Genomic DNA, 15880 nt, shown 5'->3' with positions numbered 1-15880 from the left:
GCCTACATCCCTTATTCCTTTAGGCTTTCTTTCATACAAGATGGCAGTTTTGGTTGTTTTTTTCCTGTCAGAAAAGTAAAAGAAATAGCCTTTTTTTTTTTCTTCCAAAATCTCCAGTAATTTTCTTCTGACTGCTTCTGAAAAACATGCCTAGCTTCGTTCCATAGAAAAATTCCATCTTGAATATTAATCATGAGCTGTGTATCCTTCCTTCTTGGACCTGAAGTAAGACAAAGGATCCTGCATGTGTGATCCGTTACTTTCAAGGGCTGTAGTGCAATAATCCAGTTTTTTTCAAAGTCAAAGTGTAGCTTCCTTCCTCAAATCAGCTCACTATTACAATTTAGGGCCCCAATTAACGTGGAGTACTTGAAGGTGTTCCCTACAAAAGGGTGATTCTTCCACCCTGTGCACACGCACGCGCACACACACACTCTAAGGTTTTCAGTGATTCTATCAGTGCATTAAGTTGTAGAGAAGCTGCTAACCTGCTTTCTTGTATGCACTAGCAGCAGATACTCCTATTATGGCAAACTTTTATTCCGATTCATTTGCCTGTTAACCATCTGTGTAGAGAGAAGGATGTATGCCATTAACATCGATTGCTGAGTTACTCTCCATTTTCCAGGTAAGTAAAAATCTCTTTGTTTTTCTTTGGAATGTAGTTTGCATTAGTTTATTTTAGCTTAATGGTGAGCATATACTTCAAGAAATTGACTTCAATTGTATTTCAAACCTCACGTGACAAAAGCTTCTCACACCTTTTTACATATCAAAATGTAGAAGACATGCTGTGTACTGAGGCCCTGTGGACTCAGCTGTCTGCTGGGATTTTTATGCAGTAATTAATTAGTGTAAAAAAAATCTAATGGGGTAATTAAATGGTTGGTTTGTGGTGATGGAGCTATAGAAATATTATGGTTGATATTCCAGAAAAGCTTTCTGTACTGTACTTTTCTGTGTCAGCCTAACTTCAGAGGTAAGTTCTTTATAAGAATGGCCATACTAGGTCAAACCAAGGTCATTCTAGCCTGGTATCCTGCCTTTAACATTAGCCAGTGCTATGCTTCAGAGCTTTGAACTAGGAAACTTGGTGTGACCTATCCTGTTGTCTAGTCCCAGTTTCAGGCTGGTGGAGATTCAGGTCCACTTGCACCATGAGATGACATGCCTGCCCCATCTTAGCTAATCAAGATCCCATTAACTTTTTGAGCCCAGGTATGCTTTTTGCCTTGATGTCATGGCAATGAATTTCACTGATGGACTATAAGTACTTCCTTTAAACCTGCTGCTCATTAGTTTCATCTGTTAATCATTAGTGCATGTGTTGAGGGATAAACGTTTTCCTCTTCCCTTCTACAGCACTTGGGATATGCAAAATCACCTGTATGTTTAAGCTTAAAAGTCCATAGAGTTTTTGTACCCAGTGCCATTCCCTATGCCTTGAGATAGTGATCAGAACTGCAGGCAGTATTCAAAGTATGAGTGCCTTGCAGATTTATTGAAGGGCTTTATATTTTCTGTGTTCCTTACTAAACGTAAGCAGGTAGTTTGAGAATTATCTATCTAGAGCCTACCATTTTGTATGTATAGTTGGAATGTTTTCCTGTGTATATTATAGTATTTGACACTGAATTTCATCTACCCTTTTGTCACCCTCACCCATTTGTGAGATTGCTGTGTAGTTAGCTGTGGACTTTTACTAAATTGTTTTGTACCCACATTGTTTGTCCCTTTCTTCCAGATCACTGATGTTGAACAGCAAATAAGCCCAATACAGCTCTTTGCAGGAGGGCTTGCTATTTACTTCTCTCTACTGTGCAAACTGACCACTAAAGGCCCTCCCCTCATAGCCCATGATTTAGTTTGCTCAGGCGCTTTGGATGAGGGGTCTGTCTGAAAGTTCAAAGCTTGTTGACTTCAGAATTTAATAGATTTCCCTTTACAAAAGCCATGTTTGATCCCTAAAATAATTAGGCAAGGAAACAAAAGAAGCAGTTCACAATTTATTTGGTGTCAGGGCTGGTACTACAGTTGAATGCTTGCAGTGGCCTTTGTTGTATACAGAAGTCCTTGTTTTTACATTTCTATGAACCAGAGTTACAGCTATTCCAGTATTAGTGTACACAACATTTCTCCAGAAAGGGTATGCACATAGATTCCAAAGCAATAAGGAAGATACATTTGGACCTGCAAGAAGTTGAGATTTTTAAGCTATCAGAAGAAGTTGGTCAGAGTTGGTTTACCCCCATCCTTTCTGTAATACAAGAAATACTTTGGTCTCTACATTACACAGTTGTAAAACCAATTGCTCTTCTGAAGTGACATTAAACTGAGAGGCAGAGGATGTTAGGCAGTGTTTCACAAGGAGTGCTAGATCTATTTTACACCACTTACTGTAAATGACAAGGCTGTGATCTACCTCTGGCTAAGAAGTCAGATTTTGGTGAATAGGATGTCTCAATAGTTTCATACTCTACTTTCAGGAAACATTGTTCATAGACTTTAGCTTTACAAGTTTCTAGTCAGTACCTAGATTAGAGGACTTGACCTACTCGAACAGTGCAACAGACAAATTCACTAATGTCTAACTTATGTTTAGGACATAAGTTAAAACTGCAGTTCCTTCTGGATTCCCCAAAGTGTATCTGCACTCTTCCTTAGCTTTTCTTCCTCCTCACTCTTAAGGGTCATCTTCACTACATCTGTGATGCCAGCATATCCCAACACACAGGGAACACTTAGGAAGACATCACTGCTTACTCCATACATGCCCTAAAAAGGAAATAGAAGATTATTACTTTGATTACATGGTTTCATTACAACCTTGGTTTTCCTTATTTGAGTATTGGGCTATGTCTACAGTACAAGGTTTTGAAGTGGAAAAGGTAGTGGTCTAAACTGCTAGCAAAGTTTCCCAGGAATTTGGTAAAGCTAGTTTGAAAATTACACAGATTTAGAGGAAAGGCTCTGTACATCCTGGTCATGCTAGAATTATCAAAAATTAAATCTTAGTCACAAGATACAAACAAACAGTACATAGCCAGCACCTACCCAGATTTAGGTGTGCAAGTTTAGATAATAGGGAATAAGTATTTGGTATAAATTAATTTTTATCTCAACACAAGAAGGCTGCTGCTTACCTTAACCATAGTTGAAATTGGGTGCACCCTTCTCAGGTTCTTCATAACGGTTTCAGCTAGATCTGCCACAGAGAGACCAATTGCCCAGGATGTGTATCCCTTCAACTTGATAACCTCATAGGCACTGCAAAAGTAAAGACATTCTTACATGTTCTAAAAGCAAAATGGTGAAGCTTCAGTTTGAAACTTGGGTTTGAAATCTGAAGGCAATGGAAGTCATTTCTAGCACTATGCCTCTGATTTTCAGTAGAAATTGTGCCCTTTTATTGGGTGAAACACTTCTGAAGATTCCATCCATTGAATTCAGACAAGCACCCAAGTATCTATTAAAACAGATTTGAATACTGAGTTCTCTGCACTGAAATATTGAGAGAGGAGTAATGTTCTAGGTAAGAGGTCCTGGGCATACAATATTTCAGCTCACTAAAAACTTTCTCCACTAGACTGCGATAAGTGTTAAATTCTAAGAAATGCCTATTTTAAATTGTACTACTTCTGCATCTTCACACTGGTTACTGTTCTGCTGATACTGCAGCAGATACTTACACTATTATAAAGAACACATCTGCTCCATTTGATGAGCACTATAGTTCTGTGCCATTTAAGAATAAAGCAACTTGTTCAACTGCAAAATTGTTCTTTACCTGTCTACCACCTGTTTGTGGACTTCTTTCCAATGCTCTTTGTCTGCATCCGTTCCTAGGTCAGGGTGTAGAGCCTTCAGGGAGACACCAGCAACATTGACCCCGCTCCAGACAGGTACTAAGAAACACACAATCAAATTACTTCACTATAATAGAGCAGATACTCATTCACTAAACCAGAGCTTGGCAATTTTTTCAAATAGGAGCCAAATTACATCAAAATTCAGAACACATGGCCAATAGAGCTGTAAGAATGCTCATTTACATGACTGAATTTACAACTTTATACTATTAATCATGTCTAATAATAATGAAACGTACTCAGACTAACAGGACTTCTGCTGCTGCTGGGGAACAGTTTGTGGATCTGGGGGTGCAGGAATCTGGGTTGAAGTATGAGTGGCTCAAGGCAGGTGGCTGCGGTGTGTAGGAGGTGCAGGAGGCAGGGCTTGGGGGTAGGAAACACGAGTATGTGGGAGGGCCAGATTACCTTACCTGGCCTGGGCTGGGCTGCTGCATCCTGGCAGCAACAGCTGGATGAAGGGCCAGGCCAGGATTGCCACAGTGCTGCAGGAGGGGGAGCCACCCCCAGCCCTTCCTGTTGTCAGATGGGGGCCAGACCGTGAGGCCTGCCCCAGGATTGGGGCAGGGGAAAGACTGCTGTGGCCTGACAGGGGCCTTGTTGGGCAGGCATCATTTTAAATAAAGTGTCCAACATGTCAATTTTGAGTTCATGGCAGGGGTGGGGAACTTCTTTTGGGTCAGGGGACACTGACCCTCAGAAAAAAATCAGTTGGGGACCACATAAGTGAAGCAAAAAAAACCCCTCCAAAAACCTCCAAGCCTTACTGAGGTGCTTCAGTTGGGGGCCACATCACTTGCCTAGCACTCCAGCCCCACAGTGGAGGGAGGGGCAGGGAGGACTGAGGTTCAAAGCCACAGGTTAACTTAACTCTACTGGGGTCCCCCTAGGCTCTGGAATGGGGCTAAAATGAAGTTGTGCATGGGATAGGGCTTCCAGTGAGGGGAATAGGATGGGGGTGCAGTAGCAGAATGGGAGCAGGGTGCAGGAACAGGCTGAGAGAGTATCTCGGGCTGGGGGGGAATGAGTGAAATAAGTGGCAGTGTGCAGCCACTTCTTCCCAGCAAGCCAGATTTGGCAGGGAGGCTCAGACCCCTCCCCCCCGCAAAAAGACCGTACTGGCACTCTAATCTTGATGAGGCCATGAGGCTGGAGCGCCAACGCAGTCTCCCTGCTTTGGGGAGGGAAGCTGAGCTCAAGCAGTGAAAGAGCCATATCTGGCTCCCTATTGAGTCAATTTGGCTCATGAGCCATAGGTTGCTGACCCCTGCCCTAGACAAATCCTAAATTTCATTCTACCCAACTGTAAACTAACAGTTACCATAACACTTGGTTGAGTGTCCGCTGCTGTGCAGATGCCCTTGTAGCTTAGACATATGAATTTCCTTTTTTAAAATGTTATACTAAGGTCTGTATATTTTTTAGGATTAAAGTCAATCTTGCAAAGCTTGTCCAGATTATGGACTAGCAGTTTGAAAGCTTGAGTCCCGATTTCTTTACAACGCTGGTCAGCTTAAGGTTGAAGGTCAGTTCGGATTTTTTGATTGGACAAGGAATGGATTGACTAGGGGACTATTTAGCCAGTTTCATAAAAGGGGTGAGAAGGAAAAAGAATGTTAATCTCCCCTTCCCAGACAATCACTTGAAGGCATGTTGAACAGTCAGCTACTCCTGGCCTAGACCTGCATGCCAATATAGGTTTTGAAAGAGGCACCAAACATCTGTGAAGACTCAATTACTGGAATTACAATCCACTCCAGTGCAGGTCTTGAGTCCCTTGCAAGGAGGAGCTTCACCCTCTTGACTCCTTGCTGGAGAGTTCCGTGGAGAATTTAGTCTACAGGTTTTGACCCTTCTCGGGTTACAGTAGCGACCTTTTCTAAGTGGAACAGGCCAAGTCAAATATAGATCATCTACTATTACTACATGCCACAGAAGTTAACAGCAGGCAAATTAAGAAAACATGCATTGCCTTAAGATCTACAGAACACTTCTTTGCCAAAGATTGAATAGTGGTATTGTCAGAGAACCTGGTAGAGATAGTCTTGAGCCCCTCGACTATGTTGTGTGTTTTTTAAAAATCAAAACAGAGTAAGGCTAAAAATAAGTAGCGTTTCATACATACCACTAGAGTCTCCATGCTCTCCAATTATCCATCCATGGCAGCTTAAAGAATGGATGCCCAGTCTTTCTCCCATGAGGTAGCGGAAACGGGCAGAATCTAGATTGCAGCCACTACCAATAACACGGTGTTTAGGAAAGCCGCTGATCTTCCAGGCCACGTAGGTCAAAATATCAACTATTAATACAAAAGCCAGTTTACTAAAAGGACTTATTTTTCATTGATAAAGACCAATACCTTGTCAAAGTTTATTCCAACTGATTCTTGTCAGGGTTCTAGCTGCAGAGGTGGGGTTTTTTGTTTTGTTTACTACCCTGAATAGAGCACAGAACTGCGATATGCCTTCCCATTTTATATCTAGATGCCTATTAGCAAAATTACCTTTAGGTGAATGCCAGAGAGGTTTAAATTACTCATTTATTTAAGACTATACATGCCTATGAGATGTCAACCTCTTACTTAGGCCTGCTTCAAGAGCTCTACAAAACAGTTGCAGGCAAGTTTGCCTATTAAGGCTCACCCACCAGTTCAAGGTGAAGGAGTTTTTTTGCAAGGTAGGGGGAAGGGAAAATGACTAAATGCTCTGCTTCCTAAGTTTTAACCCAAACTGAGAACTTAACAGGCGAGCGTTACACCTCCAACCCCCTGCCCAGCCAACAAGAGATTAGCTTTCCCTTGTGAAGCATGGATTCGCAAGGGAACCGAGAAGTCTGTATTAAGCCATCCTAACAAGCCTGACCTGGATTGGATACGACAAGCAGCATACAGTCAGGGCTGTACTTGACAACGTTGGGAATGATGAATTTAAAGATGTTCACGTTGCGCTGGACCAAGTTAAGACGACTCTCCCCTTCTTGCTGGCGAGCGCCAGCGGTGATGATCACCAGCTTGGAGTGTGCGGTCACACTGTAGTCTACAAAGCAAGTGTCAAACATTAATTCCTTCCATGTACTGCTCAGAACAAGCCTGGAGTTCCACTATCCTTGAGTTAGAGCTCATGTGTCTGCAGGTGCTGCGGGACAGCACTTAGCCAAATACAGCACTCTCCTGCTAATCCATTACCTTCTACTGTGCAGAGAAGATTAGTTTCAATTTGTTGCTGCACAAGTTTGATGCTATAGTAATGGGGACTAAATGAATGTCTCAACACTCCTGTGAGAGATGCAGCTGACAGACTAAGTGCCTTGTCCAGGGTCATACAGGATGGCTGTTATAGAGCACAACTGAACCTAGGATACTTGCCCAAGGCCTAGGAGACCTAACCATTGCTCCTGAGTGCCTGAGCATGGAGGGTGTTAAGCACCCTCCTCTAGAGCTATTAAATAAACACTACAGCAGCAGGCACAAAGTAGCTACAATGTTTTCACATGCACTGTCAGAAGCTGACAGACAAGATCCTGCACCAGTGCTGCAAGACTAATCATGTACAACTTTGCTTAGCAGGTCACCTACATATGGAGGGTACCCAACTCATCACCGCCATGCTTTATGGACAGTTGGAAGTGAGACATGTATGCTGGGAGGCCAACAAAAATAGGAAAGGTACCCCCATAGTTCATCTAAAAGCTGCTCACGTCAACTCTAGCACATGGGAAGCTGCTGCTGATAGAGCAGGATGGTGACAGGCCTGTTGGTCTCTGGTTAAAAGCTACTGAGAACAGCAAAACAGAACACCCAAGAAGTGAGAGTGAAGGGGGGGGGGGGGGGGAGTGGCAAAACCATATAGCACTGTCTGCCTGCCATGCAGTGGTACTTGCAGATCCCTCATCGGCTTTCATTCACCCAAGAGCATTACTGAAGCAGACTCGTGTCAGTTGTAACAGGAGTCTCCAACAATGGAAGGAGGGAGAAGAAAGCCCTGTTGGGAAGACTCAACGGGTTACCTTTAAAGAAAAAAGACACATTCCATGAAAGGAAACACTGAGTGCACTGCTGCTGATGGTAGCCCTGAAAGAAGCCCATCTGGACAGTAGCTGAGGCATAAGTAGGGATGTTGTATGTTTCTCTGGCTAGAATAAGTGTGGGTGACATGTCTTAAGATTAGAAAAAAAAAGTGCCTCCGTTCTTCTAGGGTATGTCTAGACTACAGGCTTTTGTTGGCAGAAGTTGTCTCGACAGATACTGTCGACAAAGAGCATCTAGACTACATCCTGTTCTGTCGACACAGCAAGCCGCTTTGTCGACATGAGTGTAGATGCAATTACGCCTTCTGTCAACAGAACTGTCAACAAAAGGTGTTATTCCTCATAGAATGAGGTTTACAGCCATTGACAAAACTTGAGTTCTGTCGGCATTATGTTGACAGAACTCAGTGGCAGTGTAGACGCAGGTATAATTTTGTCCACAAAAGTCCACTTTTGTCGACAAAACCCTGTAGTCTAGACACACCCCTAGAGACTGCGTATGGATGAGGGAGTTATTCTTTGGTTGAGAAAAGTTAGCTATACACTAGCACTTGCCACAGTCAGTAGCTACTTTAAAATGTAAACTGGCTTGACCTAGGCTGTTTATAGCCAACAGGAGTGGCAGACAAGAACACAAGTCATGGTGGGGATTATCCAGCCACAGAATAAGGTGATCAGGGTAAGACGATACACTTATGTTAAGAACCTTTAAAGCAGGAGTCTCCAACCTTTTTAAGCACAAGATCACTTTTTGAATTTCAGTGTAACCCAAGATCTACCTGAAACCCAAATACCCTTGCCCCCACCTCCTTTGTGCCCCTTCTCTGAGGCCCCACCCCTGATCATTTGGTCCTCCCTCCCTCATCCTCCCTCACTTTCACCAGACTGGGGCAGAGGATTGGGGTGCAGGCTCTGGTCTTGGATTAAGGGATTTGGAGTGAGAGGCTCTGAACTGAGCTTGGGGCAGGCATTTGGGATACCTGCTACGTGCAGGCTTTGGGAAGGTGTTTAGATGTAGGGGTACTTGGGGCTTGGGCAGGGCCTTGGGGTGTAGGAGAGGGTTCGTGGCTGAGGTACGAATTTGGGATGTGGGCTCTGGGTGGGCACTGCTTTCCTCAGTTGGCTCCTGGGTGGTGGTGCAGTGGGGCTAAGGCAGGCTCACCCCTGCCCTGGCTCTTCACCACTCAAAAGCAGCCAGCAAACTCCATCCTAAGTGCTGTTGTGCAGCTCTGAACCACTTTTTTTTTTCAGGAAAGGGCAACAGTGACCAGGAATAGAGAAGATCTTCCCTAAGAAGAGAAATTGAGGACTGTTCATCTTAGAGACACAACTAAAGGCAAGGGGATAGGATAGAAGTTTAGAAAACCATGACTGGTGTCAAATGCTGGCAGACCAGGTGTTAAGGGGTCACTTAATGAAAACAAACAAGTTAACATACATAAGGAAATAGGTGTCTCAGTGCAGAATCAATTTCTGGAACTCATTGCCACAGGATGTTGATTTTTTTGAACCCAGTTATACTTCAATAAATTCATGGAGGATAGGTCCATCAGTTGCTGTTAGCTGAGATGATCAGAGCCACCAACCTATGCTTCGGGTATGCCTAAGATCAGAACTGGGATGGCATGAGAAGACTGACCACTTGAAGTTTCCATGTTCTGTTCATTCCTTCTGAAGTAGCTAGTTCTGGCCAGTGTCAAGACAAAATACTGGGCTAGGTAGACCACTGGCCTGACGCAGCATGGCCATTCTTCTGTTCATGGAATCAGAACTGGAAGGAACCTCAAGGGGTCATCAAATGTAGTCCCCTGCAGTCATGGCTAGACCAAGCATCACCTGTTCTGTATGAACAAACAGGTTAATGCCTGGTATTCAATACTAGGACTACAGATCATGTCTAACATTGGGATGAGCAATTTTGTGTCAGAAGTGATGGTCTCCATTTAGAAACTATTAAATTTAAAAAAGTCACAGCACACTAACCTTTGCCAGAGACAATTTTTGGTGTTTTAAGGAAGAGACTGCCATGCTGAAGATCCAGCATCTCTCCCCTCAGTTTGTCCTCTATGACATCAACAAGGGCAAGTTCATCAGCCAAATCCTACAAGAAGCCAGAAGCACAATTAAAGAGCAAGTTAATTCAGAAATCCAGCATGTTAAGATGCAACACTAATCTGTCAAGTCAGACCTTAGAAAGATGGCAGCAGCATAAGTTAAATGTAGTTAAAGAACTATTGCTAGTCTAGATCAGAAAACTGTCATTCTGTGGCACATTTTAGTTACCTGGAAATTCTACTTCTATCAAGGTGCTAGCTTTTGGGAGGGCGGGGAAGTATTGAGATTTGCAGTAGTTTTCCTTTCTGTACTACATCTATTGGTACTAGACTGTGGAGTGCAAATGTTTCAATGCATGTTCACCTGAACAAGACACTTATGAAACAATCAGTGACTATATTACAATAAAAATCATCCATGCCATGATCAATAAATGGTTTGGTCATTCAATTTGGAGAATTCAGTTAAGATTTAGAACAGACTACCATTCTCCATTCCTGTATGTTCTGGGAAAGAAGCTATGTTCTAGAGATTACATTGCATACTCAGTGCACTACACACATTTACATCTCAGTCCAGTATTTCTCATATCTACATTGGAATTGCTTCCACTACACAGTAAAACAAACAATTCAATAGCTCTTGTTTTCTCTTGCTTAAAACCAAACATTAGGAATTCTAGCAGTACAAAAAGTCTTGGAATCCAGGTATTTTTTTCTGCAACTATTCTAGCTATCTGCCCAGAGGGAATAGTTACAGTAAACCCCCATTTATCAGACCTTCCATTATCTGGCTTCAGAAGCAAGTGATCTCTCCTGTGGCCACTAGACAGCACTGCAGCCTCATGCTTTCCTATTCTCCATCTGACCCTGGTCTTAATTAAATCAGATATGGGGTTCTGTATAAAAGAAAGTCAGAAAGCTGGCAATTGTTGGGGAAACATTCTAATAGTAAATGTTATTTATGAGCTCATGTACAGCAAAGGTATGAGCAAATACCTATATTCCATCTAACATATCAGGTAAAATGGCATTTACATGGTGCAAGAGTGGCCAGGTAAATTAATGGATGTAGCTATTCTCTTTCTTTAGTCCCAGAGGAAGGAGAGTTAAGCCCTGACACTTACCTTCATCAGGATGCTGATTGCACAAGCCATGCCAACTGCACCAACCCCAACAACAGTGATCTTGTTGTGGGCATGACTGTGCTCCTCTTTGTGAACATTTTGAATGAGAAGTTCCTTAACAGACATTTTGTAAGTGCTGAAAAAGAAAATTTAACATTAATTTCACCTAAGCATTTGAAATATTACTGTAGCTTTGAAATGAACTCCATGTGCATATAAGCCTGGACCTGTTCCTGGATGTATCACAAGCAAAACAGTTAGTCATCACATAACTAAGACAGTTGGTGATGCTGCCTTCAGGAGAGGCCCGAAGCATACATTCTGGTTGAGAACCCGTGGATCACCAATAACTATAAAATTAAATATTCTCAGGAAGTGGATTATGGTTTGCCCCCAATAAGGTGTTATGGTGGATGATTATAGTCGGCGTAGCACTCCAGTAGCATGCTCCAACAACATCACAGAAGGCTTTGCATTATAGTCCAAGTTTTTGGTTTTTTTTAGTTAAATAAAGCCATTTCTTTCAGAGTAAAGCACTGTCTAGCAATGGGTATTCTATTGCACCAATATATGAAGGGGTTTGCCTTCACTTAAAAATGCTACAGCTGTGTGGCAAAGGCACATCTGTAATCCACCTGCCCAAGAGGCCATGGCCTGGTTGACAGAAGAGTTCCTAACTATGCCACTCCTAGATTTTTCTGACCTCTCAGCAATTTAGTGATGTAATTGCCTAGGTTATATCAGGCCTAGTAGTAGAGTAGAGCTAGACCTCAGGCTGTCTACACTACAAAGTATTTCAGTATACCTTAGGTTACTCGAGGGTGTGAATAATCCACACCCCTGAGCAACCTAAGTACACTAAACTTAAGTGTAGGCAACATTACTTTGGTGAGAGAGCTTCTCCAGCTGCCATAGCTGCCACTGCTCATGAAGGCAGGAGTTAAACCAACAGCTTAGTGTCTTCACCAGAAGTGCTACAGTGGCACAGTTGCACTGGTGCAGCTGAGCTATTGTAGTTGCTGTAGCATAGACACAGCCTGAATGACCTATTAGGGCAGGGGAGGAACACAAAAGGGCCTCCACAGGCCAGATCAGGTCAGGATCAGTGTGAGTTTAAAAAAAAAAAAAAAAAAACACAACCTTCCCAGAGGTGTGTGGAGGGAAACAGGATTTACTGTGTTGTGTCTGTGGGATAGGTTTTTCCCAATGAAATCTACAGATAGGGAGAAAGACACTGGGGTTTTTATTTCCAAATAGCAGACTCCATCAATTAAGTGTTTCAGAGTATGTCAAGATACACAGGGAAGATGAATCACTTCATCTTTCTGTCACATCTCCCAGCAGCCAGAATCACACCTGCTCCTCAGATACAGTTATGACATTCAATAAATAATTCTGAAGTGTAAGCTAAACTAGGCAGGTGGTCCCTTTAGTTCACATGGTCTAGCATGAAAGGCCCCTCAGCAGTGCCTCTATGCAGTACTGTACATATTAATAAGTTTGACAGTTTTCCTAGGTATTGTCCCTACCTGTATGGCCCAGTGAACAAAGAGGCTAGAGTCATTGGCTTGGACATGGAATATCTCTGCATTTTAACATGATACCCACATTTTATGCACAGTCCAGATTTGTCCTCTAAAGCAGGGTTCCCATCCTGTGCTTTATTCCACCCTTGTAGGTCACAACCAATTTTTTAAGTGAACCACTTAAGTTTGGAACTGTTGCTCTAAACTAAAGCATCTCTACATGTGGCAAGTCCTCAGCAAGATAAGACTTAGACAGGAAGCGATACATCATGTTTGGATCAAGGGCCAACAGAAATATTTCATCAACTGTAAGATATACATTCTAGGGATAATTCAACCCAAGGAGTTAGCCAATAATTTATGGCACTATCCCTGAGCTTTATAAAGAATCAAGCATGTGAGCACAGCATGAAAACTAGGGCATACATCTATTGTCTGGTGAAGTCAGTAGTTGATTGACTCTACTTCACATGTGGCTCTGTGCCCATGTTCTGTTTCAAGAAGCTTTTGCTTTGCAAGATGCACTTTTCTAGAAGCTCTTTACAACCACAAGCTTTTCCAAAGGGTCACCTTAAGTAGGAGGCAAATCATTCATACAAGTTTGTGCATATTTAGAGCTAAAAGCAGAGCTATCCCCACAAGGTTTTGAAAAAACATTACAGAAAGTGATGCCATGTAATAAGCAAGCAGTGGAAATTTATAAAATGCCTGCCTCTAGAGAACATAGGACGCATGTGACTCAGCCATAGCTAACAGCACTGGCTCCATTCCTCACTGATCAAAGGAAATAGCTACGTAACTGACCCAAAACACATTGTTTGGTTGGGGTTTGTTTTTTGCAATGGCAGAAAAATTGGCAAACGAATGTCACCACAAACATGAATTGAGCTATTTATTTTTTCCCTTGCACTGTCATGTTTGCGTAGCTATATTTCCTTCCCCCGCAGAGTGCCACAGTAACACTTCTTGTTCTGTCACTGGAAGCCAGGCTGTTGACTGGCTGAGCCTAATGCCTTGCCAGACCAAAGTGCAAGTTGCTGGGGCTGTAACCAGAATGCCTCCCAAGGCTTTTGAAACTGAGCCCGCCAAAGGGCTTTACAAGCAAAGGCAAAGTAGGGAATTTCACCTAGCACAGGCTCAGTAGTTAGCAGATGTGCACCACCATCCCCACCCCCGGCTTCTCATGACAAGCCCTTGCTGCGTTACTGCCTGCAGTGTGCTGTGCTTGATCATCCCCTGGTTTCATAAGGCCAGTCCAAGCACCACGTTCAAGAGCCCAGTACTGTTGCAGCTCCTGTGTGTGCTCGGTCCTGCTCCAGACAAAGGGGTAGCAAGAGGAAGATGAGTACTCACAGCCTGTTAAAGGGAAAGTGAGCTCTGGCTCCTAGCAGTCTGCTGCCCTATACAATGCAAGGCTTGGAGTAACTTTCCTTTCATTTGCATGCCTAAACCACCCAGCCACCTCCAATGCCCTGAGCCAGGGAGCAATCCCAAGAGCCAGGCCAACCCGATTCCCAACTTGGACATGGATTTCACTTCCCCTCTCCAGCCGCAGGCAGACGTTAGCCCCAACCTCCCCCTTCCCTGGAAAAAAAAACCCATCACCGAGCTGGGTTGCCCAAGGAAAATGTCTGAGCGCAGTAATCCGAACAGGAGCAACGAGGCTCACTGCACGTTTTGCAAGCCTCCATGCTGAGCAGTCGAGTCATCAGCACCGCAGGGCTCTTTCCTCTGCCCCACTGGGACAGGATCTGGTCTTCGCAGCTCGGGGTCCCCAAACAAGCCGCGTGGCGGGAGGAGGGGAGAGGATCAGCTAGTCAGGAGCCTGCAATCCGAATGTCCCCCCCCCCCCGCAATCACCCCGCAGGGCAGCGCCGGGGCTGGGCTCCAAGGTCAGCTAACTGCATGGAATTGCCCCACCGCCATGGCTCAATCGATGGGGACAGCGGATATTGCAGCTCGAGGAGAACTCCGAGCGCAGGGCACGTAGCCGCGGTGCCCCACACACCCCTATGAAGCCACAGGGACCCAGACTGCAGCCGCAATCGCGCCGCTGCCCCCCCCCCCATCGGTTCCCAGAGCCCTCCCGGTGCACTAACCCCTCCATCCCCGGGGCTGCAGGCGCCTCTATCCCTACGAGCCGGCCAGCAGCTAGCGGCTCCATAGCGCTTCCCCACCCAAACCCGCGCGCGCCCCTCCCGCCCGAAGCCATTGGCGACCCCGGGGTGATAAGAGTCATCCCCGGGCACCTCCACGCGCCCCCGGTGACTCGGGGGGTTATGCAACTAACCCCCCCCCCCCATCATCCTAGCGGCCCGCCCGTGGGGGCGTCTCTGCCCAGGCGGCAGCCGGGCGAGGCTGCGACGTACCTGGGAGCCGGCTCTACGCGCTGCCACCGCTGCCCGCCGCCACTGCAGTACCGCGGCGGGGCTGGGGGGCGGGGGATCTAAATAGGCTCCAAGGGGCTGACGTGTGGGGCGGGGCCAGCCGGCCTGCCCAGAGCCCGAGCGGGACGTGCCCGCCTGCACGTCTGGCCCGGCGCGCTGCAGAGCGAGGGGCACCGCGCGGCCCGGGGTGTCTGGGGCGCTGGGGGCAGCGCGCGCGCTTCCCCGAGGGCGGCGGCCCTAGTAGGGAGCAAACTCCTGCTGGAGAGCGGGGCGGGCATTGGCCTCCCCCCGCGCTCTTCCCTAAGGCGGCTGGGGGGGCCCCCTACAGCCTGGCGTGGAAACCAGGCTGCTTGCAGAGGGGTCGGTGCGCGGCAGCCTCGCGAAATGCACGTGTGTGGGGCACGTGCTGTGCAGGGCTGTTGGCTTGGAACGATGGGGGCTGCGTGGGGCGCATTAGCCCCGTTTTGCCATTGGGAAACTGAACACCCGGTATCTCTGGCCACTTTACAGGCCCCTTGCGTGGGGGAGCGGCTTTGTGTGGAATAAGGAACCGTGGAAGGATTTTTTAGGTTGGCTTTTTTTGTTGGTTGTTTGGTTTAAGGTTAGAAACACAGGCCCTGACTGCCCTTGGAAAGCTCTATGAGACTGGAGGAGTTAATGAAATAAGAATATTTATTCCTGCCTCTGGAAATTTCCACTACATGCATCTGACGAAGTGGGTCTTTGCCCACGAAAGCTTATGCTCCTACACTTCAGTTAGTCTATAAGGTGCCACAGGACTCCTCGTCGCTTTTGCAGATTCAGACTAACACGGCTACCCCTCTGATACAAGAATATCACAGACACCTGAAACCTGCATAATTGAGATGAGAAGGGAAATTTGGTTTAATT

At 45.3% G+C, this 15880-nt stretch overlaps 1 protein-coding gene across 1 annotated transcript; it reads right to left on the bottom strand.

The window, feature by feature from the left end:
• Nucleotides 1-1993: 1993 nt before the first annotated feature.
• LDH-A (L-lactate dehydrogenase A chain) lies at nt 1994-15126 on the bottom strand. The gene is made up of 8 exons (XM_075928111.1): nt 14972-15126; nt 11077-11212; nt 9879-9996; nt 6731-6904; nt 5995-6168; nt 3788-3905; nt 3144-3267; nt 1994-2775 (listed from the first exon to the last, which is right to left on the bottom strand). Exons 2-8 carry the CDS (start codon nt 11200-11202, stop codon nt 2611-2613), a joined length of 999 nt encoding a protein of 332 aa, XP_075784226.1. The 5' UTR covers nt 11203-11212; nt 14972-15126; the 3' UTR covers nt 1994-2610.
• Between the last annotated feature and the right edge of the window lie 754 nt (nt 15127-15880).

The sequence above is a fragment of the Pelodiscus sinensis genome, chromosome 4 (assembly GCF_049634645.1).
Source record: "Pelodiscus sinensis isolate JC-2024 chromosome 4, ASM4963464v1, whole genome shotgun sequence".
Lineage (NCBI taxonomy): Eukaryota > Metazoa > Chordata > Testudines > Trionychidae > Pelodiscus > Pelodiscus sinensis.
This window is presented reverse-complemented; position numbering and strand designations above follow the sequence as displayed.